This window comes from Tamandua tetradactyla, chromosome 3 (assembly GCF_023851605.1).
Source record: "Tamandua tetradactyla isolate mTamTet1 chromosome 3, mTamTet1.pri, whole genome shotgun sequence".
Classification (NCBI taxonomy): Eukaryota; Metazoa; Chordata; class Mammalia; order Pilosa; family Myrmecophagidae; genus Tamandua; species Tamandua tetradactyla.
In genome coordinates this window covers 52,406,325-52,420,015 of record NC_135329.1, presented here as the reverse complement: position 1 = coordinate 52,420,015, position 13,691 = coordinate 52,406,325, and the positions used below count along the sequence as shown (strand labels likewise).

Sequence of the window (13,691 nt, the reverse complement as noted above, 5' to 3'; positions counted from 1 at the left end):
AAAATATCATTTCGTAAAGGTAGAATAATCTCTATTCAATGCTGTATGTTTGAAACTGTAATCAGATCATCTCCCTGGATGATGTGATTTAGTCAAGAGTGGTTGTTAAGCTGGATTAGGTGATGACATGTCTCTACCCATTTGGTTGGGTCTTGATTGGTTTATTGGAGTCCTATAAAAGAGGAAATATTCTGGAGAATGGGAGATTCAGAGAGAGCAGAGAATGCTGCAGCACCATGAAACAGAGAGTCCACCAGCCAGTGACCTTTGGAGATGAAGAAGGAAAATGCCTCCTGGGGAGCTTCATGAAACAGGAAGCCAAGAGAGAAAGCTAGCAGATGATGCTGTGTTCGCCGTGTGCCCTTCCACTTGAGAAAGAAACCGAATACTTCACTGGCCTTCTTAAACCAAGGTATCTTTCCCTGGATGCCTTTGACTGGACACTTCTCCTTAGAACTGTAAACTAGCAACTTATTAAATTCACCCCTTTTTAAAAGCCATCCCGTCTCTGGTATATTGCATTCTGGCAGCTAGCAAACTAGAAAAACAGCTACCCTTCCTCTCATCTTGAGAATGGGCCCCAGTGGATCCTTGTTATAAAGGACCTTACAAACTTTGAGTTTGCTGCTTTTATAGACCAAATTGCCCAGTGCCTGAATGCACAATGATGTATCAATGAATCCTGGCAGCTTCAAGGCACAGTAACAAGAAGCCTTCACTGGGGTTGGAAGTCCCAGCCCATCACTGTGCCTCACCGCCTTATCTGCAAAAGGAAGGGTAGCAATAGATGGATTCACAGGGTTTTTCTAACATTAACATTTGTTTTCTATGAAGCTATTCCTATTTTTATCCGCTGTGAATCTAACATCCTTGAATCCTTAATTATACTTTCTTTATACTGATACCAATTTACACACACTGCAGGTATTGGTTAATTTTTCATTTTTCTGCCTTATTTTCCCAGATTGCCAGTTACACTGTTTTGCACAGTAGACTCATAAATAGTTTGTGAATTTGCTTGCTGAAACACAAGCCAAATCATGTCACACTACCCAGTTTAAATGTTATTAATGGTCTCCACCTGTAGAGCTTGAAAAACATGGCCACATACGAGAAACACCTGAACAGTTAATAAAAAATGCAGAGGCCCAGGTTTCATACCATGACTACTGACTCCATAGATTCTAGGGCTCAGTTAACAAACTCCCTAAGTGATTTTGACCCAATATTCTTGGACCAGCGCTTGGGAAACATCTTAGTTTGGCATACAAATCTTTTCATCATTGGCCCCAACTTATCTCTCTAGCTTCTCTGGCCATGCTTGAACCACATATAGTTTACTGTCATCCTTTATCATGACCAGCTCTTTTGCAGTTGCCTGCCTAGGGACATTCTGTTCTCCTTGATTGGTGAACTCAACAATCAGCCTTCAACTACTCAACTGTCACTGTCCCACCAACTCCCCCAGACCCAGTCACTTCCTACCTCCACTGAGCTGCCATCGTGCTTTGCACCCATCACCACTCCAGCACTCTGCACAACTTATTGTTATTTTGCATTACTGAGTTCTTGCCAGGCAGAGATCACAAGCTGCTCAAAAGACTTTGCTTCAATCATCTCTTCAGCATTTGCATTTGGCCCACCGCAAGCTGCAGCTATTCACTGAATGCTTTTTAAACAAAATAAAGGCTTATTTAAAAGTCTCCCTTCTTGGGGGAGCAAGGGTGGTTCAGTGGTAGAAGTTTCACCTGCTATGATGGAGACTCAGATTCGATTTCCTGGCCCATGCACTTCCCAAAACAAATAAACAAAGAAACCAACAGAATCAAATAAACAAAACATGCAACAAATGGTGCTGCAATAACAGGTCATTCACATGGAAAAAGAATGAAATGTGACCCTGCCATACAGCACACAATAAAAAATAAATAAAAAGTTAAAAAAAAAAGTCACCTTCTTATTCTCTGACAAAAGCATTCTGACATGGTTTTCTAATAAACAAATGATTTAATTGTGATGTTAATTTTTACTAACAGTGCCCTTAAACCTAACAATCCAGGGGCTGTCAGGAGTCTAGATGTATTTTTGTAACAGGAAACCTTTCTGTAACTATTGTTCAAAGACCTTTCATTAAATCCTTCCGTGGAAACAGAAACAATAGAGCAGGCTCTAGAAAGCTATAATTGGTGAGATGTTCAAAGATAAAAAATGCATTCCTTGGAATAACTCAAGCACTTTCAGGTTTAAATTTCTCTGTCAAAATAAAGTGTCAGTGGCTGAGACATTTAAAAGAGTGGAGAGGTTATCCTGGAGGTTATTCTTACCCATTATAGAGATATCCCCATTTTAGATTAAAGTATATTAAGCTAGAGGAAAGTGCCTGAAACTGCAGAACTGTGCTCCAGTAGCCATGTTTCTTGAAGAGGATTACATAATGATACAGATTTCACAATGTGACTGTGTGTTTGCGAAAACCTTGTGTCTGATGCTCTTTTTATCTGTGGTATGGACAGATGAGTTAAACATATGGATTAAAAATAAATAAATAATCGGGGGAACAAATGCTGAAATTAAAAAATACGTATATTGGAGAAAAAAAGAATGTCCGTATGTCAGGAATGATTGTATGTCAAAAATGTTGGTTATGTCAATTCATTGCTTATAAATTATAAATTTTAATAAAAATATTTAAAAAAAAAGATGCTGGTAGATAACTTTAAAGCCTTTTGACATACAGTGATGGATCAGCTTGGGATACTCTACCCACAATAAAACCCTAAAAAGTTCAAACAAATAATTCTCTGTCAAACTCTGGTTGCATGCAGCATGGTCTAAGAACAAAGATGATGGTATTTAGGGTTAGAAAGTTTGGAGACTGAATGCTGCTTTCATTCCTTTTGGAAAAGATCTTTAACCTCCTGTTTTAAAAAAAAGGAAGTAATTCTAGTACTCACAGATTTCATCTATTAAATGAAATAGGTATATAGAGCCAAATATACAAAACTGGCACATAACAATTACTTCAATAAATATTAATTGTCCACCCCTCTACCCCCAAAAAGAAAGGAATTGCATGTGCGCCTTTCCACCTTAAGCAGTGAATACTGGAGGAGCATTTATAGATGAGAAGCAGGAGAGAGAGACTTACAGTCTCCACCAGGGAGGGGCTGAAGGAGGAGCCTGATGATTCCTGGAGCTTGTGTGGTGGGAAAAGGGTGTTGGAATGATGTCCCTGAAGCATTCCAAGACCTTTAGGACCTTTGAAACCTTATTATATTTTGCTGCATTTCATGCGACGTTGCATTTTTTGAAAACTGATCATTGAATTAGAAAACAGTACCTCATTTCTGATGTGCAATTTACTACTCCTTGTTTGTACTCCTTGTTTACACGGTTTGGCCAGGTGGAGAGAAGCCTGAGAACGACGACCAGGATCAGAAGGAAGCAGTCTAAATTAATTTCTAATCCCTTGATACCTACATGTGCAAGGAATTGTACCTCAGGTGGAGAAACTCCTGAGAGGAGAGAAAGGCTGGGTGAAAATGTCTATTTCCTTTTCAGAGCACTGTTGGCTTCAAGCCTTACATTTATGTGCTTGTCTTAAATCACTGTTATCATCCTTGATATATCTCCCCGACAGGAGGCTCCCTTTCCTCTAGGATCTGTTTTCTCTGGCAACAGAGTCATTTTCAGCAGCTCTTCAACGACAAAGGAAAACAGGAAATTCTTGGCCATGAGAAGGGTGACTTTCAATAAGGAAAAACTGCAGTGCTGGTTCTCCTCTGTCCTTCGCCCAGGCAGAAGCCAGTTCAGGCAGAACATGACTTGTTGCCCATGGGCTTAAACCATGCTTCAGAGCTTGAGTCAGGATAGGGTGGATCTTCTGAGACCAAAGCAGAGAGCTAACAGCTTTGTGTCTAAAGGGAGAAAGACCATGGGGCTTTCTTCCCACTCCCTGGAAACTGATCCGAGCAGACAGAGCAGGAGAAATCAGACTTTTTGTCAGTCCATTTTATTTTTTGTTTCTATTTTTTTTTTATTTTGTCAGTCCATTTTAAATACATTCCCTAAAAAAACCTTCAAAGAGATTTGATAACTCGTAGTCAAACTGTCATTTCACTTTCTTTCTCTCTTGAGAAAAGTTACAAGGAGTAGTAAATTGCACATCAGAAATGAGGTACCATTTTCTAATTCAATGATCAGTTTTCAAAAAATGCAACGTCGCATGAAATGCAGCAAAATATAATAAGGTTTCAAAGGTCCTAAAGGTCTTGGAATGCTTCAGGGACATCATTCCACCACCCTTTTCCCACCACACAAGCTCCAGGAATTATCCAGTACAGTTTGACCTTAAACTAAAGAAAACGAATCCTGCTGAACTGTTTTATTAAACTTGCTGAGAAAGCGACAATGAAGCCTCCAGGATAGAAAAAGAGTAATCTCTTCCCCAGAGCTGTTCCACTAAACCAGGTTCTACTGGACATTTAGTGAATGATTTAAGGTTCATCAATCTATGTTCAAGGGAACACCCCACAGGAAGCAATGTATGCAGTTTCGTCGATGGCCTTCTAATTGCAGACATGTTACCTAAGGTAAAAGTCCAACTCAAATATACACTCATTTTTTCTTGACAATCCCTAAAGCCTGTCCTTCTCAGGCTAGCATTTTACACAAGGAACAGGTAAAGTAGCAAGGTTATTCTGCTCCACTCATTGTTACAAACACTGTCCCGGTCACTTTCATAACCTGAGCTCATGACCTGAGCTGACCCTCTCAGTCATTCTATACTGAGCCGAAAAAATCTGATTCATCCCCTCCTCACTGGTGCTGATCAAGAAATCGTGCTTTAGTGTGGACAACCAAAGCTACAGGTTGAGCCCCCAGTCTTGGGGTTTGTTCATATGAAACTTAACCCCACAAAGGATAGGGCAAGCCTACTTAAAATTAGGCCTAAGAGTCACCACCAAGAGAGCCTCTTTTGTTGCTCAGATGTGGCCTCTCTCTCCAGCCAACACAACAAGCAAACTCACCACCCTCCCCCTGTCTATGTGGGACATGACTCCCAGGGGTGTGGACCTTCCTGGCAACGTGGGACAGAAATCCTAGAAGGAGCTGAGACCCAGCACCAACGAATTGAGAAAACCTTCTCGACCAAAAGGAGGAAGAGTGAAATGAGATAAAGTGTCAATGGCTGAGAGATTCCAAACAGAGTTGAGAGGTTATCCTGGAGGTTCTTCTTTTTTTTTTTTGATTTCTATTTTGCAGGTTTTATTTAGCATGGCTAAATTAAAAAATTGTTTTAACCCATCACAAGCTTTTCTCTTGAAATAAATTAAAAATGCTTCACAAAACCAGCGTTAACAGAGGTTCTTAGATTATTCTTATGCATTAAGTAGATATCACCTTGTTAGTCAAGATGTAATGGAGAGGCTGGAGGGAACTGCCTGAAAATGTAGAGCTGTGTTCCAGTAGCCATGTTTCTTGAGGATGACTATATAATGATATAGCTTTCACAGTGTGACTGTGTGATTGTGAAAACCTTGTGTCTGATGCTCCTTTTATCCACCTTGTCAACAGACGAGTAGAACATATGGAAAAAAAATAAATAATAGGGGGAACAAAAGTTAAAATAAATTTAGTTTGAAATGCTAGTGATCAATGAAAGGGGTATGGTATGTATAATTTTTTTTCTGTTTTCATTTTATTTCTTTTTCTGTTGTCTCTTTATTTCTTTTTCTGAACTGATGCAAATGTTCTAAGAAATGATCATGATGATGAATATGCAACTACGTGATGACATTGTGAATTACTGATTATATATGTAGAACAGAATGATCTATGTTAAGAATGTTTGTGTTTCTTTCTTGTCATATATATTTTTTTTAATTTAAAAACTAAAAAAAAGTTTAAGGAAAAAAAAATCGTGCTTTGATACTAGTGAGCAGCAAGGTAAGAAGAGGGGCAGGGAAAGAAAAAGAAAAGTCTTTTGACAGATCCAATATGAACTAACAATGCAGAACATGAATTAGTTCTGACCCCACTTTATTTTGATTATATCTTAATGGCATAATGCTAGGCATAGATATATCCCTTTAGTGACATATGCCTTGATTTGTTTTCATTATCACTAATCACAATGGTCTTGCATGGTTAGTACAGCTATTTAATTATAGTTTTTTTTTAAAGGATGTAAAATTGAACTCTTCTAAAACTAAAGTTATAAAGCCATTTTTCTGGCAAGATATACTACCCCGCTTTGACTTGAGTGAGGAAGGAGAACAGAACGTTGAAAAGAAGCATCCTTTGTCTTATTCCCCGAATTTCTAGAAAAAGTTTGGTGCTTTGGATGAAAGGGGAAGGTACACCTGGCCAGAACTTAGCATGGGCAGAGACACAAAGCACTGGTGTGTTTCAGAAATGCTTGGCAAAGCCTCAGCATTGTACACACAGGAAACTATTGACATATGAAGCTAGAAACTTCCATCGTCCCAGATAGAAAAGGGCTTTGTAGGTTTTCTTTTTTTTTTCTGTCCTGTAGATGATGTGTCACTCCAGTATTGACACTGCCCCATGACCCAACATACCTGACAGTTTCCTTCCTCTATTTATCCCTATCCCTTAGATAAAACATATGATTCTACCCATCCCTTTAAAACCCAGGCCACACCCAAAGCCTGACCTCATGTTTTCTACCCTAGAATCCTTGAATTTGCTCTCTTCTGATACCACTGCTCTCAATGAATTAACACTTTCATAAACACAGAGAAAAAGTCTAACTGTTACTTCTCTGTCTCATGGGGATAATATGTAAGATGTTTAGGAAATGGCCGGTCAATTTATCTCATTCTACATCAGAAGTTCAAAATTAAAGACTGAGGCCATACTCACATCAAGAGACTCAAGGCAGTACCAGCAGAAGGCGTGTTTGCAATTCTTACACATCATCTGGGCGCAGCCTTCGTCACGTTCAATGTACACTTTGCACTTGGGGCAGCGTTTGATGGGTGCGTCGTCCTCTTCCATTTTGAAAGCAGAGCTATGGGAGAAATTCCATTAGTGCTTCAGCTCAGTAGGCTCCCAGGAGAAACTGTCAGCATCAGCTAAGCCTGGAGCATTAGAATAACTGGAGGGAGTGAGGTCAATTTTTTTTTTTTATTACAGGAAACAAAACCAAATCAGACCTTAAGATCTAGAAAACACTAACTAAAAAACTACGGATCGGTCAGTTCAGGTTACGGGGGGAGAAAAGGAGAAGTGTAAACACATATCTAAATTCAGATATTTTTTACAGACAGACAAAAGAAAATATGGCAAAAGGCTCGTGATAAAAAGCATCAGAGTAAAGGATTTAGGGTCAAATTTTGCGTTCTTATTCATATATTCTCACTCTTTTCAAAGGGTTAATAAGTTTTTATGTACTTTTTTATTATCAGAAAAAAATTAATGTCACAAATGCATACTCACATAAACACATAGTAATTGCTTAGATAGACCTGGTTTGTCTTTACAAAGGGGTGTTCATGAGAAATTTGGTTAGATTTGCAGTTGTTAGCATGAGGGGCTTTAAGTGCTGGTTGCTCCACAGACTGATGTTATGTTTAGTCCTTCTGAGCCTCAGTTTTCTCAACATTGTGAGCCTAATACAAGAATATGTCCAAAAGAGCACAGGTCAGTGTCAAGCATGTGGGAAGTACCTGGGAATTAGTAGCAATATTATGATTCTGCTAATAATAAAAAAGAAAAAAAAAGGATATTTATGTATGACTACAGAAAGACGTCATTCCCATGTCATTAATTTTTAAAAGAAGGCTAAAAGTATGCACGCAAACACCTAGAAGATCAAATAGCAAACTGTTAAGAGAAGTTATCATTGATTATGTGGGCACATTTGGTATACTGGTTGAACTCATTGCATCAATCAAACACCGCCAGGAGAAAAACATGATTTCCCTTTGGAGAGAACAGCCTTTTAAGAACTTAACACATTTAGGAATATCAATTCCCTCAAGTTGAGAACATTCTGGCATTTTGAGTGCAATATGACTGAAGAATCTTCTGTAAGCACCATAGTAAATATAAGTATTGAATATAGTTTCACTCCAGTTTGAGTTTATCTGGTTTCTTGTGCTGAATTTTATATCTGGCTATATCCATCGGGTTTTCATAAGCACACAGCTCCTACACACTAAGGAGTACTCTGAAGTATGCTCCAGCTGAATGCAATTCTATTTTTTCCACTAGTAGAGGGTGAGAGGTTGCAAAGTACTGAAAAGACAGTAGTACAGTCTATCAGTTAAGAGCACGAGTTCTTGGAATGGATGGACACATCCTAGCCATGCGACTTGTGGATTATCAGTTTTAGGTGGGGGATGGGGGGGGTTGTCAGAATTGAAAGAGGTTTATAGGTGTGAATTGCATCAATCCAAAAGACACAGAGAGAGTAAGCATTTAGTAAATGAGATCTGCAATTAATACCATTTACTAGAGGGTAATAAAACAATTCATTGCTCATATCTGTCCTAACTGAGAAGCATTCTTCAGACCAGCCTAGCCCCACAGAATGTGATTTGAACAGACTAGAGTTGTTGAGAAGGGCCAAGGAGATAACCCATCTATAATGCCTCCAATAGGAACTGGGGTTAGCCCTGCTGAAAAAGTGTTAGCCGTGGTGTCCTTCTGAGAAGGAATCGGCTTTTTGCAGCATCAGAAGTCATGAAACACTGAATTGGGTGATAAGGTTAGTTATCAGGTTAGATAATATTGCTTTGGTTTGAAAGCCAGGTGTGACCCAGTCTAGGAAATGAACACTTTCTCATGTGACTCATAGGCCAAGTTTGAAGAAAGTGCCATGAATGGGGCATCATGACTGAAGAGATTAGGGTATCTCTCTGGGAAACATCACAAGGGAAAACACTATGAATATGCGATTTCTGATGCATTATGTTATGCATAGAAATGTGTATAGTACAGACAATGATATTCAAACATTTTTGGGGTATGAATGGTATCTCAAATTATTATTCGCAATAACTCTTACTACAAACTCAACTATACAAAAGCAAGATAGGAATCTTAGGTGGTTTACATCACAATCTGAATCCTCTAATGTGTTTAAGGGACAGACCCATGATGAGTGAAGCTGGCCTGGCCAGGCAGTGGATAGAGATGTGGGTAAAGGGAAGACTTAAACTTCAAAAAGAACAACAACGACAAACATCTGTTATTTGAAAAATAACTGAGAGTACTCAAAGTAACAAATGACAACTGACACTCAGCCTCCATACCAGGGAGACAAGAGGGAGGAGTGAGGATTGAGGCAAACCAGGAACAGCACATCTCCCCTCTAAAGAAGAGGCTATGGCTCAGCTGCAGCTGCCTGTTAGCATGTGGGAACATAGGCTCATTGTGGCTACACAGTCAGATGTTTCAGAGAAGCCAGAGATGCAGATTTTTATGTGAAACCTTCTGATTTTTAAACCTCAACAATATAATGTCTCTGACTTTCGATTTAAGTTGTCCTTATAGAAAGACTGAAATGAGACTGGAACAGTACAGGTGAGGACACACTAAGTCATCAGGCTCCAAATACTCACCGTCCTTCATCTTAATATGGTTTTATATACTAAACAAAACATCAGGGCCGGGTCCCCTCTGCCATTCCATCAAGGAAGAGGATATTAACTCTTTCTCAATCCTTGTCTTTCTGCTTAACACAGTATAGGAACCCATTCACTCACTGAAATGGGGAATTTTAAATTTTAATGAAATAACTTGATTGCTTCACATGGGGAAATACCTCTCATCTGCTTGTTACTTAACTTCTCCACTCTGGAAATGGAGCTCTCCCAATTATTTTGACTCTGACTATATGAGAAGTATACTACTTCTTGGAAAGTTCCGAGCCCTAAGTATAAGTTAAGTGATTCATTCGAGCATTTGAGCGCTTGGTATGCCAAGATCTAGGATGACAAAAATCAAACAAAGAAAATGATGTCAGGAGCTCAGCCAAACGGAAGAATTAGCCACATAAACAAAGGCTCCGTGGCAGAGTTCTCGCCTGCCAGGCCGGAGACCCAGGTTTGATTCCTGGTGCCTGCCCATGAAAAATAAATAAATAAATAAAAAACAAACCACAATAAAGCTAGTATGGTATTCTGTAGAGACAATCTGCAATGGGAACACAGAGGGGGGAGTCACTGACTCTGACCCAGGGAACTGCGAAAGTGTCACAAAGAAGGGGACGTGAGACAGTCTTGAAGGATGGCAAAGAACATTCCAGAAGAAGGAGGGCAGCAAAAGGGCATTCTAGGCGTAAGGAACAAATGTGCAAGCCACGGAGTAGTGAACACACAGAGTGTGTTCCAGGGATAAGAGCACTGCTGTAGTTGGAGAGATCAAGTAATGGGGAATGGGGTGGAGGAGAAGAGGGGGGGAGGAAATCAAGGAGCAGCTGGATGATAATGGCTGTGGGCAATCCACAGGTGGAGGGTAATGGGCAGTGATGGGAGTTCCTTTCTCAAGGGCAGGGGCTCCATAAGGACTGGGGCAGCTTGACCTACTTGAACCATATGAAACTGCAGGCCCTGTAGGTCAAAAAGAGTTGGATGTTATCAGTTTGATATGGTTCAAACTAATAATTTTCAGGTACACATAAAAATGCTGGAGTTTAGCGGAGCTCCAGTGGCGAAATCGGTTAGCGCGCGGTACTTATATACAAATGCTGGAGTTTGAATCTGGGCATAAAGCCTGACAATCTGGCTATGGGGAAGGAGGACAGAAACAGAGCAGTGCCTTACCATCTCCTCACAGACTTGCCATGTTAGTGAGACGCAGACACATTGGCCTCTAGGAACCTGATTTTGAGGCTCCTTCTGTTATTACTAAACACCGCCTACTTATAAGGGAGTCTCGGAATCCTAACTTCAGGTACCACAAGACTTAAAATACTTAATAGTCATGCCCTGTCCATACATTTGTCTTTTCAAGTAAGCAGTGTGTAATTTGTTTTTTATATATCTTTATAATCCCAGGGCTTTGCACAGTGCCTGAGCACACAGTCAGTTCTCAAAAATAAAGAACAAGCAAACAAATACATCGAGGCTTGGATAGACTCAAGAGGATGAGCGCAGGATGCAGTCACGTTCTCCCTGGGGACTTTCAGGGAGGAAGCATGCTTCCCTCTCCCAGCCCTCAACCCCTTGACCTGTGCCTTTTGCAGCAGCTCATGCTGGGAGGATACCTGGTTTCCCCTGGAAGGAGGGTGATCGGCATGGTTTCTTGGCATCCTTGGCCAGGATGCCAGCTGGCTTTGCAGGCAGAGCAGAATTCCATGTCACAAGCTTTGCATTGCACCAGCTGAGGGGTCTGCAGGGCCACCTCCTGGAGCTGGCAGACAGCCTGGCAGGTGGACGCGGGGCACCAAGTCCGGCAGGGATCGAGGAGCACCTCTAACATGAGGGGACAGAATAGACAAATCAAACTCTGGAGACAGAAGGGTGGTGCCGGGTTTCAGGATTGAGGACTCGTGTTGATCCACTGCTTAACATCATTTGTGCCTAGCATGATGTGCAGATAATCTTGCTGATTAGGGGTTGGCTTTACTCTTTAGCCTCCCCTCTAGCCACTCTCAACTTCTTCCCGATCACTCACATGAGAGAAGGACAGACATTCAAATACCCTGGGAGTCCTTTTTATGGATGCTGCTGCCTTCACCTGAAAAACTCCAGGCTCCCTGGGATATTCCCCTTTGTCCCTGAGGACTCAGCTGAGATGCCACTGTCTCTGGAAACCTTTGGCTGACCTCCCAGTCCATGTACTGTGGACCTCACTGTACTCTAACTTGACAGTCTATTTCCTTGTCTGTCTCCCTTTGGAGACAAGTTTCTCACGGCAGATAGGTGTTTTTAATCTTGCATCCTTACAACCTGGCTGTGTGTGTGTGGCACACAGTAGGCACTCAGATAAAAAAAAAATGTCTACAAAGGATGGAAAGAAAGAAGGGAAGGAAGACGGCTGAACTAGTCTTCCAATGAAATGATTCATCTACCTATTACTGCCTGACCTCCCAAATTGAAATCTAAGCCACAGGCTAACGACTGCACATATTTATCACTTAGATGGCCAGGTTTTTGTTTCTTTTTTCCAAAGTGGAGCACAATTTACTGAGAAATCCAATCTGAATTAAATTAGAATCAAGAAGTTTATTTCTTAAACAGAATACATTGACATTCTCATTCCTTCACATCCTTGTTCAAAATTTTCATTTCTTTATAAATAATCGGTCCTGAAATGTCCTTACTTGTGAGCCTGGTTATTAATTTTATTTACCCTCATCTACAGTGTGACTCTGAAATCTTAATGAAGGGAGAGTAAGAGGGAGAACACTGACAGGAAACCACATGGAATGTTAATTCTCTGACAAAAAGCTATCTGAAGCCAAAGGATTACGGGCCTATTTTCAAAGGGCTTCAAATAGGCCAATGATTTCTAAGCTTTTCAGCAAGGTTGCTCTTGGGAAGTAACTGAAGATGACTGAATTTTGCTAGGGAAACTTGGAATGCAAAGAAACAGTCTTTGGAAGTGTCTCGGCCAGGTGACTGGAAGTGAGGGCAGGTTCAGCTCACCTGTGCATTATTAACTCTTACCGGGGATCTACAAGATGCTGGGCTCTTTAGGTGGGTCCAGACTTCACCTAAAGACACTGCTGCAGAATGAGCAGCAATTCAGTTGCTGAATCATTTGGTGGGGATGCTCTGACTGTGTACATACTTGCACATGTGCATGCACTTCACGTGGCTTTTCATTTTCCCCAATTAAAAGGGCAAGCCAGTATAGTCACTTGGGGACAAGCTCTTACCTGATATAATCTTAATAATCGTTAATTATCTCATACTGGAATCAGCAAACTTTTTTCTGTAAAAAGGACCAGAAAGTCACTTCTTTGTCCTTTTGGGCCACGTGGTCTCAGGTACAACTCAACTCTGTGTCGTGGCACAGAGGCAGCCATAGACACATGGTACGTAAGGAATGCAAGTGATGACGTTCTGAAAAAACCTCGTTTACCAAATACACCACAACCAGACTTGACTCACTGCCATAGTTTGCTCACTTCTGATTCAACCTAGGCTACTCCCCACTTTTAAACAAAAAGATGAGTTACCCAATGGTTTAAACCTATCAAATTGGTAGTTCTGGCAGAAGATTTCGAAAAACGTGGTAATATAAAGGAACTCTGGAGGGATAATCAGGAAAATGTGCTGTTCTTTTATTGATCTTTATTATAATAATGAGAAAGCACTTATGATATTTCTCATAGTACGTAAATAAATAAAATTAGCTATGGTCCTCTTGGCTGATATTGACAATATTTGCTCTTCTAAGAATGTTGGTGATTGTCAGAGCCAATGAGGTGGGTTTGTGCGACAAATGCAGGCACAGCCCTTGGGGGGCAAATACACTGGGCCTGGGTTATGAAACCGTCCATGCAGCACCTATCCACAACTCTATAAGATGCGGGGGCTTCATGGGCTAAACAGCATAAAACATTAAGACCAATCTTCAAATTGTTCTTTGTACTCTTTCCCAACCAAAATTGTGTAGAGTGCTGGTCTACCTGAAAGCTTGAATGGACAACAGATAATCTAGAACCCTCCCATTCCAACTGTTTCCCCCGCCCCTCCTCTAGTGCTGAA

General features: G+C 40.6%; 1 protein-coding gene across 5 annotated transcripts in view; it reads right to left on the bottom strand.

Annotated features, from left to right (window-relative positions):
- The window catches only part of RNF144A (ring finger protein 144A), a 139,591-nt gene that overhangs the window by 20,443 nt on the left and 105,457 nt on the right, over nucleotides 1–13,691 (bottom strand). For all 5 annotated transcript variants that reach the window (XM_077153115.1, XM_077153112.1, XM_077153111.1 and 2 more), the window contains 2 exons: nucleotides 11,240–11,447; nucleotides 6,889–7,036 (listed from right to left, as the gene is read on the bottom strand). In XM_077153115.1, coding sequence (XP_077009230.1) covers nucleotides 6,889–7,036; nucleotides 11,240–11,447 — 356 coding nt within the window. The remainder of the gene's footprint in view (nucleotides 1–6,888; nucleotides 7,037–11,239; nucleotides 11,448–13,691) is intronic.